The sequence below is a fragment of the Eptatretus burgeri genome, chromosome 1, assembly GCF_056783735.1.
Source record: "Eptatretus burgeri isolate ZD-2024b chromosome 1, Ebu_testis_v1, whole genome shotgun sequence".
Taxonomy (NCBI): domain Eukaryota; kingdom Metazoa; phylum Chordata; class Myxini; order Myxiniformes; family Myxinidae; genus Eptatretus; species Eptatretus burgeri.
This window is the reverse complement of record NC_140961.1, coordinates 63,214,340-63,229,501: the sequence shown is the minus strand read 5'-3', so window position 1 is coordinate 63,229,501 and position 15,162 is coordinate 63,214,340. Positions and strand designations below refer to the sequence as shown.

At 42.2% G+C, this 15,162-nt stretch overlaps 1 protein-coding gene across 9 annotated transcripts in view; it reads right to left on the bottom strand.

Annotated features, from left to right (window-relative positions):
• Window positions 1-15,162, bottom strand: part of LOC147034598 (roundabout homolog 2-like) — a 543,037-nt gene that overhangs the window by 180,095 nt on the left and 347,780 nt on the right. For all 9 annotated transcript variants that reach the window (XM_085885859.1, XM_085885845.1, XM_085885805.1 and 6 more), the window contains 3 exons: window positions 4,244-4,401; window positions 2,253-2,373; window positions 764-902 (listed from right to left, as the gene is read on the bottom strand). In XM_085885859.1, coding sequence (XP_085741985.1) covers window positions 764-902; window positions 2,253-2,373; window positions 4,244-4,401 — 418 coding nt within the window. The remainder of the gene's footprint in view (window positions 1-763; window positions 903-2,252; window positions 2,374-4,243; window positions 4,402-15,162) is intronic.

The following is a 15,162-nucleotide window of genomic DNA, read 5'->3' as shown; positions in this document are numbered from 1 at the left end:
ATATTGTGTTTTGACATCATGGTAGAAAATTCCAATGATGTCAAGAGGTTTAGGCTCCACAGAATCCAGGAGAGACAGGTGCAAAGCTGGGGTGCCAGCCCACAGAGGAAAGCAGAACTTCATGAAGGAATGGAAGCAATCCTTTTCGGCAGTGATTGGTTAAAATAAGAAAAATCAGATGAAAATAGCACAGCAAATCCAAACTAGTCACCCGTGTTAATAATAACAACAACATGAATCCCTCTACAAATAAATTCGACACAGGAGGAGACTATTAGGTACATCAATAGCCTGTGCTATAATTACTGACCTATGGTTGTTTGTCCACCATCTATTCTTTCTAAATTCTGAGCATCATGCAAGGAAGCAGCACACAGCATTTTTAGTCTTTGGTATGAATGGGCCGGGGTTCCAACTACAGACTGACCAGACTTGGAGCAGACACATTCTACTTTTTTGGAAATATCAGCAACATTTTCACCATAGCAAGAGTGCTACAAACAGAGCAGATGTCATTTTGTCATTTCATGTCATGGTCTTCTCAACATAAGCATTCTCAGTGTAGCCTCAAAACAAAGCAATTTGTTGGGTAAACACAAACACCAGAGCATAGATTCTGAAGTTCAATCCAGTTTTGATAAATATAAAAGGAATCTAAAGTAAATTTGATTATAGAAAAATGGTGGAAGGAGAGTAATCAGGTTCACAGGTGGAGCAGTAACTGAAGAAAATGAAGAAATGTGTTAGAGCAGCAAGGTCTCACCTGCCCTTAGGTAATTCTCCATCATCTTTGTACCAACGTACAGTTGGTGGTGGATCACCGATCACCTCACAGTGAAATTCGGCCTCAGATGCAGAAAGTGCCACGAGATTGGATGGTCGCTTCAAAATCTTTGGCCGCTCTACCAACACATATAACAACCCATGCAACTCTGTCAATACATGTAACTCTGCTTACTCATGTAACAACACATGTGACTTTCAACAAATGTAACAACACATGCAACTGCCAACCCATGTTACTCTGCCAACACATATAACAACCCATGCAACTCTGTCAATACATGTAACTCTGCTTACTCATGTAACAACACATGTGACTTTCAACAAATGTAACAACACATGCAACTGCCAACCCATGTTACTCTGCCAACACATATAACAACCCATGCAACTCTGTCAATACATGTAACTCTGCTTACTCATGTAACAACACATGTGACTTTCAACAAATGTAACAACACATCTAACTCTGACAACACATGCAACTGCCAACCCATGTTACTCTGCCAACACATATAACAACCCATGCAACTCTGTCAATACATGTAACTCTGCTAACTCATGCAACTTTCAACAAATGTAACAACACATCAAATTCTGACACATGTAACTCTGCCAACACATATAACAACCCATGTTACTTTGCCAACACATGCAACAACCCATGTAACTCTGCCAACACATATACCAATACATGCAACAGCCCATGTAACTCTGCCAACACATATACCAATACATGCAACAACCCATGTAACTCTGCCAACAAATATACCAACACATTCAACTCTGCCAACACATGTAACTTTCAACAAATGTAACAACACATCTAACTTTGACAATATGTGTAACTGCCAACACACGTAACTCTGCCAACACATGCAACGACCCATGTTAATCTGCCAACACAAATAACAACCCATGAAACTCTGCTAACACATGTAACTTTCAACAAATGTAACAACACATCTAACTTTGACAACATGTGTAACTGCCAACACATGTAACAACACATGCAACAACACATGCAACTCTGTCAACACATGTAACTCTGCCAACATATGTAACTTAGCCAGCCATGTGGATTGTTGGCTAAGATGTTATCCACAACCCCCATCTCCGCCCATCATTTTTGACAATAATTAAGTTAGCGATGCAAAGTCTGGAGCAGATAATACATGCAATGACACAACAGATTTTATTTTATCACTACCCGACAGAAGGCAGCATATTATTATCCATGATACTCAGGTAGATGGAACTTAAGATACATACAGGTATTATTTAGATTTGATTTCACATGTACCTGTATAATCTATCTAAGCTCCATTTATCTGTTGCTCGGGTAGATGGAACATAGATACATGATAGATAAACATGTCAAATCAAACCCTTACAAGGGCTTCAAAATGCATATGTCATCTTATGAAACACACATTTCTTCCTCACGACAATATTACGTATCTGCTTACCAAAAACAGTAAGTTCAGCAGGACTACTCGTCCGCTCCCCCACCATGTTTGTGCCTACACAGATGTAGGTGCCTGCATCTGCTTTTCGTATATTGGAGATCATGAGTTTTCCTCCACGAACCTGTATGTGATGGTGTATCATGAGCCACAGGTTCGTGCAAAAGTTAACGTCTCCATTAAACTAATAATACAACTACTGGAAGCAATCCCGAATGTTCCTCAAACATATTTCATCTTTCTCAGGCATCACACCACCACTGCAGTTTCTCTACTCAGTCTTTCAATGCTGTACTTTTTTGCAACAATTATTGAAATTATTTTCAAGTAAAATGTATATTCGTTTTTTTCATATCCATCAGGTCTCCATTTCTGTCAAACAGAGCTCCACCTGATATCAACCAAACTCCCATCACTTATCCTAACCCTTTCAACCCTTGCGATTATTTTACCTGCCACTGTTCAAAACTCCATATACCTGAGCGGCCGGTTTACTGGCCACCATTGAAACCTTCATATACCCGAGTGGCTGGTTTACTGGCCACTGTTCAAACCTCCATACACCCGAGCGGCCGGTTTACTGGCCATTGGTCAAACCTCCATATACCCGAGTGGCCAGTTTACTGGCCACTGTTCAAACCTCCATTTTCCTGAGTGGATGGTTTACTGGCCACTATTCAAACCTCCATACAATCGAGCACCTGGTTTACTGGCCACCATTCAATCCTCCATATACCTGAGCGTCTGGTTTACTGGCCACCATTCAAACCTCCATATATGCGAGTGGCCGGTTTACTGGCCACTGGTAAAACCTCCATATACCTGAGCGGCCAGTTAACTGGCCACTGTTCAAACCTCCATTTACCCGGGAAGCCGGCTTTCTGGCCACCATTCAAACCTCCATACACCCGAGCGCCCGGTTTACTGGCCACAATTGAAACCTCCATATACTTGAGCGTCTGGTTTACTGGCCACCATTCAAATCTCCATATACCTCAGAGTCTGGTTTACTGGCCACTATTCAAACCTCCATATACTTGAGTGGCTGGTTTACTGGCCACTGTTCAAACCTCCATATACCTGAGCGGCTGGTTTACTGGCCACTATTCAAACCTCCATATACCTGAGTGGCCGGTTTACTGGCCACTGTTCAAACCTCCATTTACCCGGGAAGCCGGTTTACTGGCCACTGTTCAAACCTCCATAAACCCCAGCGGCCAGTTTACTGGCCACTATTCAAACCTCCATATACAGCAACGAACCGGCTGGTTTCCTGGCCACTATTCAAACCTCCCTATACTTGAGTGGCTGGTTTACTGGCCACTATTAAAACCTCCATAAACCCAAATGGCCAGTTTACTGGCCACTATTCAAACCTCCATATACAGCACCTGACCGGTTAGTTTCCTGGCCACTATTCAAACCTCCATATACCTGAGCGGCCGGTTTACTGGCCACTGTTCAAACCTCCATTTACCTGAGTGGCCGGTTTACTGTCTACTGTTCAAACCTCCATATACCTGAGTGGCCGGTTTACTGGCTACTGTTCAAACCTCCATATACCTGAGCGGCCGGTTTACTGTCTACTGTTCAAACCTCCATATAACCAAGTGGCCGGTTTACTGGCCACTGTTAAAACCTCCATTTTCCCGAGTGGCCGGTTTACTGGCTACCGTTCAAACCTCCATATACCTGAGCGGCCGGTTTACTGTCTACTGTTCAAACCTCCATATACCCGAGCGGCCAGTTTAATGGCCACTGTTCAAACCTCCACAAACCAGAGTGGCTGGATTTTTTTTCCAGGGAGCCCAGCGTTGGGGAGCCGAAGGTCCAAGGAACTCAGGGTTCAAATGGTTAAAGGATTTTACAACTCGTATGAAATTTATAGCATCTCAAATAAGTAGTAAATTTGGACATATAAATATTTTCTCACAATTGGTAAATCACCACAATTATATGGAATTTGGTAAAGTTTTAGAAACGTTATTTCTTACCGTCACCCTCTCATCATTGTCATTCAAGCGAGCACCATTTTTTCTCCAGGAGACTGAAGGTTCAGGATGACCACGTGGAGGCTGGCACTCAAGCACGGCTGGCTCTCCAGCTGCTGCCACAACATCGGTGGGGTTTTGGCGAAACTCATCCCGCAACACTGCAGAGACAATGATTGGGGAAATGGGACGAAAAGATTGGTGACCTGAGAGTGTTCATGGTAAATGAGGTGAAAACAAAAATTGCAACATGCTGTGGTGACCCTGAGAGCAAATATTCGACCCCTAATTCATCTGGGGCCAACATGACCACGGCGTAGTTGGCCAGAACGGCCCAATTAAAGAGCCATCATGAAAAGTCAGCATTGTACTACAAATCCCTGACGAAGAGTTAAAGCATGGTGGCCGGGTGGTCAAGTATGCCCTGTTCAAAGAGGACCAGCATCTGCTGGCTCCAAATGCCACTGTGGAACACAAGACACTCACTAACGACCATCTGTGAGCTTATCAAGGCCTGGAGGGCTTGCCATGCTTGCTGAGCCTGAAGCCCGTGTGGCAGAAGCAGGCACTCAATCACAGCGATGTGCTCACAAACGCAACAACGGCGACGCTCCCAGGAGGGGCCATGCGGCCGCTCGAAGCAGCACGCATTACACTGATGAAATTACTGCCATTACTACCACGGCCTGACGCCTGCTGTTATTTTTTTTGTCCACAAAAGCACAGCCTCCATGGGCTGTAAGATTTGAGCAGTGCTACCGTTTTTGATACAATGTCCCATTTGAAGTGATGACAACTCCCCAATGCATTACCAACGACGGGGAAAAGGACATGGGATGGAAGAATGAGTGGATAGCCAGTTTTGATATTATAAAGCAACTAAAGATTGTAGAACAAAAACAAAAGAAATACAACAGAGATAGGATCGGGAGAGCAAGACAAAGATAAGTAGAGAAAACGAAAGCAAGAGGGTAAGGAAGAAATGAACTCTCAAAAAGGTCCTGCCCCTGACAAGCTGAATTTCACGCCGACTTAGTCTCCATTTCTCCCAATTACTCCCGTCGGGAGTGGCATCGTAACACACACCTCACCACTGCCTCTGCTAACATCACGAGGCCAGGGCAATGGCCAGTGTGGTTGGCAGATTGCCCAGCTAACATCACGAGGCCAGGGCAATGGCCAGTGTGGTTGGCAGATTGCCCAGCTAACATTTGTGCCCAGAAGCCAATTAATCATGCTTGTATCTGGAGTGGTGATGCTGGATTAGGCAGGTGTCAGCCAGGATTAGCAGTTCTCAGCTGCTGCCATTCCTTATGCTAATCATCAACACACATGCACCTCACCTCTACAACAAAGGCAATTTCATCCGATAAAACTTACATCTCTGTTATTACAGCCCCTAATCCAAAAATGTATATTTATTGAGATGTCAGCTCGGTACGCTATTTTCCTTATACAATTGGTTTGCTTTAGAGCAATTTTAGAAAGCATCGCTCATGATATGATTTGAACCACATTACCCAATCAGCTGTGGTTTTGTGATGGATGGAAGGAGAAAACATTCCTTTGCAATGCACAAAACCACTGTCATGTACAAAGAGTATATATATATATATATATATATATATATATATATATATATATATATATATATATATATATATATATATATATATATATATATAATGGTATAGTGAGCAATTTGACTGCAGATTTGAAATTAACCTCCAATTGCAAATTGTTTTCATGTGCTTCTGTCGGTATATTTCCGTGCACATCATTTTCGGAACAACTACCCCCAAAGAGCATTCAGATCGGCACAATAAATCATATCCCCATGAGAACAGCTTTGAATGAGGCAGAGAATCTCCACCTCCCATAACCTCCCAAACCCCCCTTCCCCTTTTCCTCTCTATTTTCCATTTGGTCACCATTGAGGGTTTATTATCCACAGTGCAGCAGAAATGAAGATGGGTGAACCTGGCCGTGGACATTGTGTCTCAGTTCCGCATTTTATGAGTAGTAATATCTCCCAGTTTTCCAGCTTACGATTTCCTTTTCTCGATGGTGAATACTTGAGGTTCCCATGATGATGTTGAAAGGTTTTCCCAAGGCCTAGAATACTATATTATTATCCTGCACTGAAAAGCTCATCATCAGACAGTGTGCCGAGCAAGCAAGAATCTTTGACAAGTAATCCATCATTGTCATGTCATCTGTTTGTTCTACACAAGATAACTTCATAATTGACTTAGAGAATAAAATTGCAGATTTCATTATTTCCACAAGTTCACACCGCGAGCCATCTGTCACGAGCCACTCAACGTTTAACCTCATCAAGTGGTGTTAAATCTCAGTAGGTAAAAAATTGAACAAAATTGAAGTTTCTTGAGGAAAAAAGAGAAAAGATTCAGAACTGCGGCACTACGTGAAGATGGATGCTTGATGAGGACACCATTCAAAATTGGCAAAATAGACACACACACACACACACACACACACACACACACACACACACACACACACACACACACACACACACACACACACACACACACAATTTGTAAAGTGTTAAACCAAACCCTTATTAAAAAAGTCCATTTCACAAAATCACTGTGAATTAGGAAATGGTGTGGATACACAATGGAAGCTTGCAGCTAAGGCAGTTTGCAAGACTGGCTCATAAAAAACCTGAAACCCTCTGACATGCAGAGTGTTTGTATGTTACAATAACCTGGGATAACCAGTTGTGATAGATGAAGAAGAGAGGTCTTGTAACCCAATTTGGACACCAACAGTTTGAAAACGATGATCAGGTGTCATGAGATTCTTTCAGGCCTTTTGGTTGCGAGCATTTCGCATTCATTTCGCAATGTTTATGGGGCTATCCACATATTACATATGCAAAAACAGTTGAAAGTTTATCACCCTGTTCCCCAGAGAGAGAGAGAGAGAGAGAGAGAGAGAGAGAGAGAGAGAGAGAGAGAGAGAGAGAGAGAGAGAGAGAGAGAGAGAGAGAGAGAGAGAGAGAGAGAGAGAGAGAGAGAGAGAGAGAGAGAGAGAGAGAGAGAGAGAGAGAGAGAGAGAGAGAGAGAGAGAGAGAGAGAGAGAGAGAGAGAGAGAGAGAGAGAGAGAGAGAGAGAGAGAGAGAGAGAGAGAGAGAGAGAGAGAGAGAGAGAGAGAGAGAGAGAGAGAGAGAGAGAGAGAGAGAGAGAGAGAGAGAGAGAGAGAGAGAGAGAGAGAGAGAGAGAGAGAGAGAGAGAGAGAGAGAGAGAGAGAGAGAGAGAGAGAGAGAGAGAGAGAGAGAGAGAGAGAGAGAGAGAGAGAGAGAGAGAGAGAGAGAGAGAGAGAGAGAGAGAGAGAGAGAGAGAGAGAGAGAGAGAGAGAGAGAGAGAGAGAGAGAGAGAGAGAGAGAGAGAGAGAGAGAGAGAGAGAGAGAGAGAGAGAGAGAGAGAGAGAGAGAGAGAGAGAGAGAGAGAGAGAGAGAGAGAGAGAGAGAGAGAGAGAGAGAGAGAGAGAGAGAGAGAGAGAGAGAGAGAGAGAGAGAGAGAGAGAGAGAGAGAGAGAGAGAGAGAGAGAGAGAGAGAGAGAGAGAGAGAGAGAGAGAGAGAGAGAGAGAGAGAGAGAGAGAGAGAGAGAGAGAGAGAGAGAGAGAGAGAGAGAGAGAGAGAGAGAGAGAGAGAGAGAGAGAGAGAGAGAGAGAGAGAGAGAGAGAGAGAGAGAGAGAGAGAGAGAGAGAGAGAGAGAGAGAGAGAGAGAGAGAGAGAGAGAGAGAGAGAGAGAGAGAGAGAGAGAGAGAGAGAGAGAGAGAGAGAGAGAGAGAGAGAGAGAGAGAGAGAGAGAGAGAGAGAGAGAGAGAGAGAGAGAGAGAGAGAGAGAGAGAGAGAGAGAGAGAGAGAGAGAGAGAGAGAGAGAGAGAGAGAGAGAGAGAGAGAGAGAGAGAGAGAGAGAGAGAGAGAGAGAGAGAGAGAGAGAGAGAGAGAGAGAGAGAGAGAGAGAGAGAGAGAGAGAGAGAGAGAGAGAGAGAGAGAGAGAGAGAGAGAGAGAGAGAGAGAGAGAGAGAGAGAGAGAGAGAGAGAGAGAGAGAGAGAGAGAGAGAGAGAGAGAGAGAGAGAGAGAGAGAGAGAGAGAGAGAGAGAGAGAGAGAGAGAGAGAGAGAGAGAGAGAGAGAGAGAGAGAGAGAGAGAGAGAGAGAGAGAGAGAGAGAGAGAGAGAGAGAGAGAGAGAGAGAGAGAGAGAGAGAGAGAGAGAGAGAGAGAGAGAGAGAGAGAGAGAGAATGGTTGTGGGATGATGTAAGACAGTGGTGCAGTATCTGGTTGAAGCCCTGGATGAAAGAGTGGGATTAAATAGCTTCAGAATTTCCATTTCCTTTATACACTTTCTTTTCCAACTTTCCAGGCATCCATTATCTTCACTGTCCTCTCAAGCCTGGTGCTTGGAAGCCTTCATATTGGTGGCCCATTATGGCACGAGTGTTGAATCCACCACTTCATACACACTTCCATCAACAAGTAATCTTACTCTTACCGTAACTAGGTTATAGAAGACTGGCTCTGACTCTCCTTCCAAATTGCTCACGCCACCTGTACTGGGTCAGGGAATGTCAGTCCCAGAGTTACTCCCATGTATGATAATCGGGTCAGGGAATGTCAGTCCCAGAGTTACTCCCATGTATGATAATCGGGTCAGGGAATGTCAGTCCCAGAGTTACTCCCATGTATGATAATCGGACTGATATACATGGACATCAACCCTTGAATGGGCCCCAGACCATGCAAAGGAATGCAAAACAAGCCTTAATTAAGCAAATTAGAAATACAACCTGGAATGGTCTCACCCTCCATCAAGATTATGCAATTCCATTTCTTTCCCAAAAACTCTCTCACTTGAGAAATAATCCAGCCAGCCTTCAGGAGATGTATCTCCTAGATTTAGGTAAGACACTGAGCCAGGGGTATTATTACCTCTGATGGTATGCACTGGGCAGTAGCCCTTGCCCTGGACCAGACAAGAAGGAAGGCCCCCACCCGATGGAATTGTCATTGTCCTCATTGTCACCTCACATGTTATCAGCGAGATTCCCACATTGTCATGGATACATGACTGTCATGGTTTGTCACAAACTAACTGAAGTGGATGAGGAAGCTAAAAAGGACAACTTCTTGAACTCGCTTGCATCTGAACTTTCTCAAACAAAACTGTAATTATCTCGTAATTCTACTAGGGGGTTTTAATGCTACTATGGGATCAGACCACAAAGCCAGGAGAGGTATCATTGGTCCTGTTGGTTCAGGTACTACAAATGATAATGGCACCTTCCTACTTGACTTGTGCATTACATGACGCTCATGTTGGCTCTTGGTATCCAAGAACACTGACCTACCAGTACACATTTGCATATCAATAAGCCTGGTGTTGGCTTGGTGGTTAGTGTGGCTGGCTTGGGATCTGAGGGTCCTGAGTTTGAGCAACGTTGGTTGCTGAATTAACACCAGGTGTGGTTGACTCAGCCTGTCATGCTTCTGAGGTCGGTGAAATGAGTACCAGTGTAACTGGTAGAGGGGCACAGCATCAGCGGCATAGTCGCCTCAACAAAATGATAACTACTCGGCAGCGAAGCTCCCATACACAAGAAGAAGGAGCATATGAATGAAGGATACACCTGAAAGTCCATTTACCATGTCCTGATCTCACACTGATGGTTCTCAAGTATCCATCCATTCCACCCATTAGGACCATACTCTGTATAGAGTGTCAGTGCTGCCGGAGCAGTCTCCTAGGCTATTGGGCACAATCCTGGATGTGTCGCCACTCTGACGCAGAATACTCTAATGGCTCATGTATGTAATCCTGCAAGGTTTTCAGAAATACTAGATTGGTTCTTCTGACCATTGACTCCTGTTGTTCTTTCTTCTTCTTCACCTCAAAGCAAGACCAGCAGGAGACTGAGGGACATAACCACCTCTGTCAAAAAGACACTTGCAAAACCCTGCAAAAAAGAAAAAAAATCCATGGACCTCCAAGACTACTCTCGGCATTATTGAAGTTAGAAGGTTAACTTGGCTGAGAGGTGATCACAGTGAAATAAGATGACTGACTCCTGGTCAACATTGGCCACTTTGGGAGGATATCTCTACCTTTTAGGATAAGATGGCAGAAACCCTTGAGGTCACAGCTATTGCTCATGACCATCACGCTATCTCCAGAGAACTTTATTCTTGCCACACCCACACAACATATCAACTGAATGTGGTCAAGGACGCAAACGGATCAAAGCCGACAAATGCTAAGGACTGCTCTCAAATAGATGGCACCAGTACTTCTCTCACCTCTTGAATAGCCCACCTGGCATGCAATACCGCACAATGACAGCCACTGCCAGTAATGCTGTGAGTGATCGAGATTACAACACCAGCTCTGTGACTCCGTGTGAGGTAGAATCTGCATCAAAAATTTGAAGAACCAGCAAGCAAACAGTCTCTGTGCTATCCCTGCTGAAACGCATTGAAAATGGTGGAGATGCAATGGTCGAATAACTATGACTTACATCATCAACACAATCTGGGTCACGAAGACTATACCCACTGATTGGAGACGAGGAGTAATCCTTCCATTTTTGAAAGGGGCGAGAGACTGACGCATGTGCAGCAATCATCACACTTTCATACTCCTCTCAATTCCTGCAAAGCTCTTTGCACTAGTCCTAGTTAGTAGGCCAAATCAGACCTGTGCTACAGAAGTCCCAATGCCCTGTGCAAGCAGATTTCTGCACTGGTAGAAGATCCACCGAGCAGAGCATTGTCATTTTCCAGCTAATTGAGAAGATCAAGTAGTTCAGTCAGCATGCATGCATTTACTGACTTCAAAGCTACCTTCTATTTTGTTTGCTGAGATTCTCTGTGGTACTACTCAGAATTTGTCATGTCACATGTAAACTGCTCAAACTTGTCAGATCTTATACACAGATACTACAAGTTGTATGCAGCTTGGAAGGGAGATTTTGGATGAATTTGTCATACAGTCAGGAGTGTGCCAGGATTGTATCCTTGCACCTGAGTAACTACCTCCACCCCCAAAGGTCAAGGACGTTTTGTTTTCACCCCTCTCTGTCTGACTGTGTGCAGGATATCTCAAAAAGTTGTTGACGGACCTGGATGAAATTTGGTGGACAGATTGAGTGTGTGACAAGGACGAATCACTTTGATTTTGGTGAACATCTGCATCCGGATCTGGATACGAGATTTATTTAATATTAAGGTTATTCTTCACCATTAAGAGATAGGGCCAAAACCGATATGTAGCATGATATTTCAAAAATGTATTGGGCCTGATATGTTTTCGTGGCTCAGGCATTGCGGGACGGAGGTATGCGCTCTACCGAGTGACCTTCTAGTTTAGAAATGTCATCGACCATTTGATGCGTCTTATTCTGGTTTATACTGATTGTGGCTTAGACCTTAGTCAGCTATATGTCATTGATCTCGACTACATGGTAGACATTGTAATTGTTGCACACTGTTCACTCACCCTTAAACAGAGCCTCCTTGTCCTGCAAGAATAAGCCAACCACATAGGGATGTGCATCAACTGGTGGAAAACCAAAGTAATGCCAATAACACCTGACAACACCAATCCTCCCAACTTCCCCATCTCTGACAAAGTGGTTGAATTTGTCAACAAGTTTACTTATCTTGGATTGGTCATTGACAAATTCAGACCATCATCCCATAACATTACTTTCAGTATCATGAAAGCAGCTGTTGCATTAAACAATTTCTTCAGACTTTTTTTCAAGAAGTAACAAATCCACAAGAACACAAAGCTGAAGTTGAAACAAGCAGTGATCATTTCTGTGTTGTACAGATTCAAGATCTGGATTACAAGTGCAAAAAATTTACGCAGGCTTGATGCCATCGTCGTGCAATGTCTCGAACACCTTGAGGGCATGCGGTGGTTCCACCATATCATAAATCATCAGATCCATCAAAGAACACATCAGCCTCTTGCCTCATCTCTCCTTTGCCAGTGCTATCTCTGATGGTGTGGACATCTCCATCATATGCTACCTCATCTGCCATTTCACCAACTCTTTAACTTCAATCTCTCCCAAGGTGGATGGCATAGACCCAGGGGTCAACCCAAAAACAAGGTAGCTTGACTCAATCAAACAAGACTTACAGATAGCCAACATCACCAATATCGTGGCCCCATGCCTCATTAGAGACAGAACAAGGTGAAGTCAGATCATCCATTAAGTGCCAACACAGAATCCCCAGCAAGGCCTCAAGTCAAGTCAAGTAATGTTCTTTTCCTCAGTTTTCCAACCCCATCTGCCCTTGCATGAGTATATATATATATATATATATATATATATATATATATATATATATATATATATATATATATATATATATATATATATATATATATATATATATATATATATATATATATATATATATAGCCTTTGGTTAGCAACCGCTTCTTGACAGGAAGCTTTTAGTGATAGTGAATGTTCTTGTAGCAATTCTGCCTCATTACTGCCATGAATGTATCTTTGCCTGCTCGGTTCTTAACTCGAATGAAAATACTCCTCTGTTAAAGCTGCCCCATTCCCGAGCAGAAAAAGTAATGATGGCACTGTGGGAGCAGCTAGGCACAGGAACACAATTACTGTGCCTTCCCAGGCAAACATACTTAGTCTAATGCTACCTAATAAGGAGATCAATATGGCTGCTAATATTTATTGCCTTTCATTCACGTATTTAATGATTTAATCTGAGGAATTGTTTTTGCCAATAAAACTGCTGTCATCGAGTGTGTGGCTGGCTTGAGACTGATTGCCGTTGACAGGTGTTGTGATTGTGGGCATGGAAGGACACACGGACACCCGATTAACTTCTATTCATCCTGTCTCTTCAGATCACATAATGCATTTAGCTAATCCGATCAGTGGCCTACGTTCTGGTTAAACATGTATCCAGCACCACGCAGCACGGTCAACATGGCCTCTCAGCAGGAATATCAAAGTGTTAAAATAACGCGCTCTTATTCTCAGTCTTTAAATCAACTGATGGGAATTCTTTTGAAACTCATATCACTTTCCCTGATATTTCTCCAGCTTACACCTTGACAACGAACATGAAGCTATTTTCACAAACCTCAAACATAAACGTGAGTAAACAAAACAAAAAGCACTGCATTAGTACTGTTTGAAGCCTTCCCAACTACAAATGTTTTGAAAACCTGAAAAATGTGAGAAATGAGAGTTGGACAAATAATGCAGAAAAGAGAACAACAGAAAAAAAACAACTGGTTGCCAAAGTATTGTCAAATTATTTGAGTTTAGTTTCTTTCAAAATTCCGTCGAACAGCCTACTTCATGATGTGACACCTTCCAGGCCAACAGAATAATGTTGTCGCAACATCATAAAAAAATGTATGCCAAACATTGAGGAAACATTATTTTGTAGTATTTTAAAAACATCATTAAAACGTTATTGAATGACATTATTTTTACAATTTTTAAAAACACGTCACATCATAAATGATGAGATATTTAAAAAACTTTTTAAGCACGCAATTTTTTCTGATAATGTTCACCTCCGCCACCGAGGGTGAAGGAGGTTATGTTTTCACCCCTCTCTGTCTGTTTGTTTGTTTCATTGTGTGCAGGATATTTCAAAAAGTTACGGACGGATTCGGATGAAACTTGGTGGATGCATTGGGTGTGGGACAAGGACAAAGTGTTTCGATTTTGGTGAAGATCCGAATATAGACTTGGATACGAGAATTATTTCATTTTAAAAGTGATTCTTCACCATGGAGAGATTGGGCCAAAAACGATATATTGCATGATATTTCAAAAAATTATTGGGCCTGATATATTCTCGTGGATCAGGCATTGCGTGGCAGAGGTATACACTCTTTCCGAGCGGCCTTCTAGTTTTGTGACGTTTTTAAAATCATACAAAATAATGTTTTCATAACATTTGACTTCAACCTAACTCTCTCAAATGTGAATTAAGTTTTGTATTAAATGGGTTACCAGTATCTGTGAAACACCAATGTGATATATTGCAGTTGAATTCATAATAGTCTAAAATACGTAATTATAACAGGACTTGACAGCAGAGCCATTATTTCAAAAGCTATCCTGTAAAAGTTCTTGCAAATGCCAACATTGCACATTATTTCCAAATAACACAAATTCATAATTTAAATCTGGGTTCAATCAATTAATTGATTCATCAAAAAATAAAAATACCATTTTTGTCAAAGCTCATTATCTTACTTTTCCTCAAATTTCAGTTTCCGTGCTCAAAGGATGGCTGAGATATCAGATGGACAAACAAGAAAACAAACAAGTAGAGCTACAATTAAAGTACATCGCCCCCATGCCAAATAAATAAATAACAAATCCTCCAGCGCGCGACATTGCCGGGGTGTCTTTGATGCCCTCGAAGCTGCCGTGCAGCACATGGAAACGGAATTGGGAGGGAGCGGTGTACAATAATTAATAGATTAATTGAAAAATTAAAATAAATAAATAATAATCGTAAAATAATAAATTTCTTAATAAATTGGCTAATAGTATACCAAATCCACCACTGTTTCATCTGAATCTCTAACCTTTTGAAAATCAAGTAATTAATCAAAAAATGCATAATTAATCGATGAATTGATTAATCAATAAATCAAAAATTCCCTTTATAGCCAAATCACTTGTTCACTCTCATGTCTAAATATCAGTTTCCGAGCTCAAAAGGTGCTGAGATATTGCTCAGATGTGAATCAAAATAAATAAGGAATCAATGAATCGATAATAATTAAGTAATTAATCAATTAATTGATTAATCCACAAAAATTAACAAGAAGAGGTGCATTCGAAGTACACCTCCCCCATGCCAAAGAAATAAAT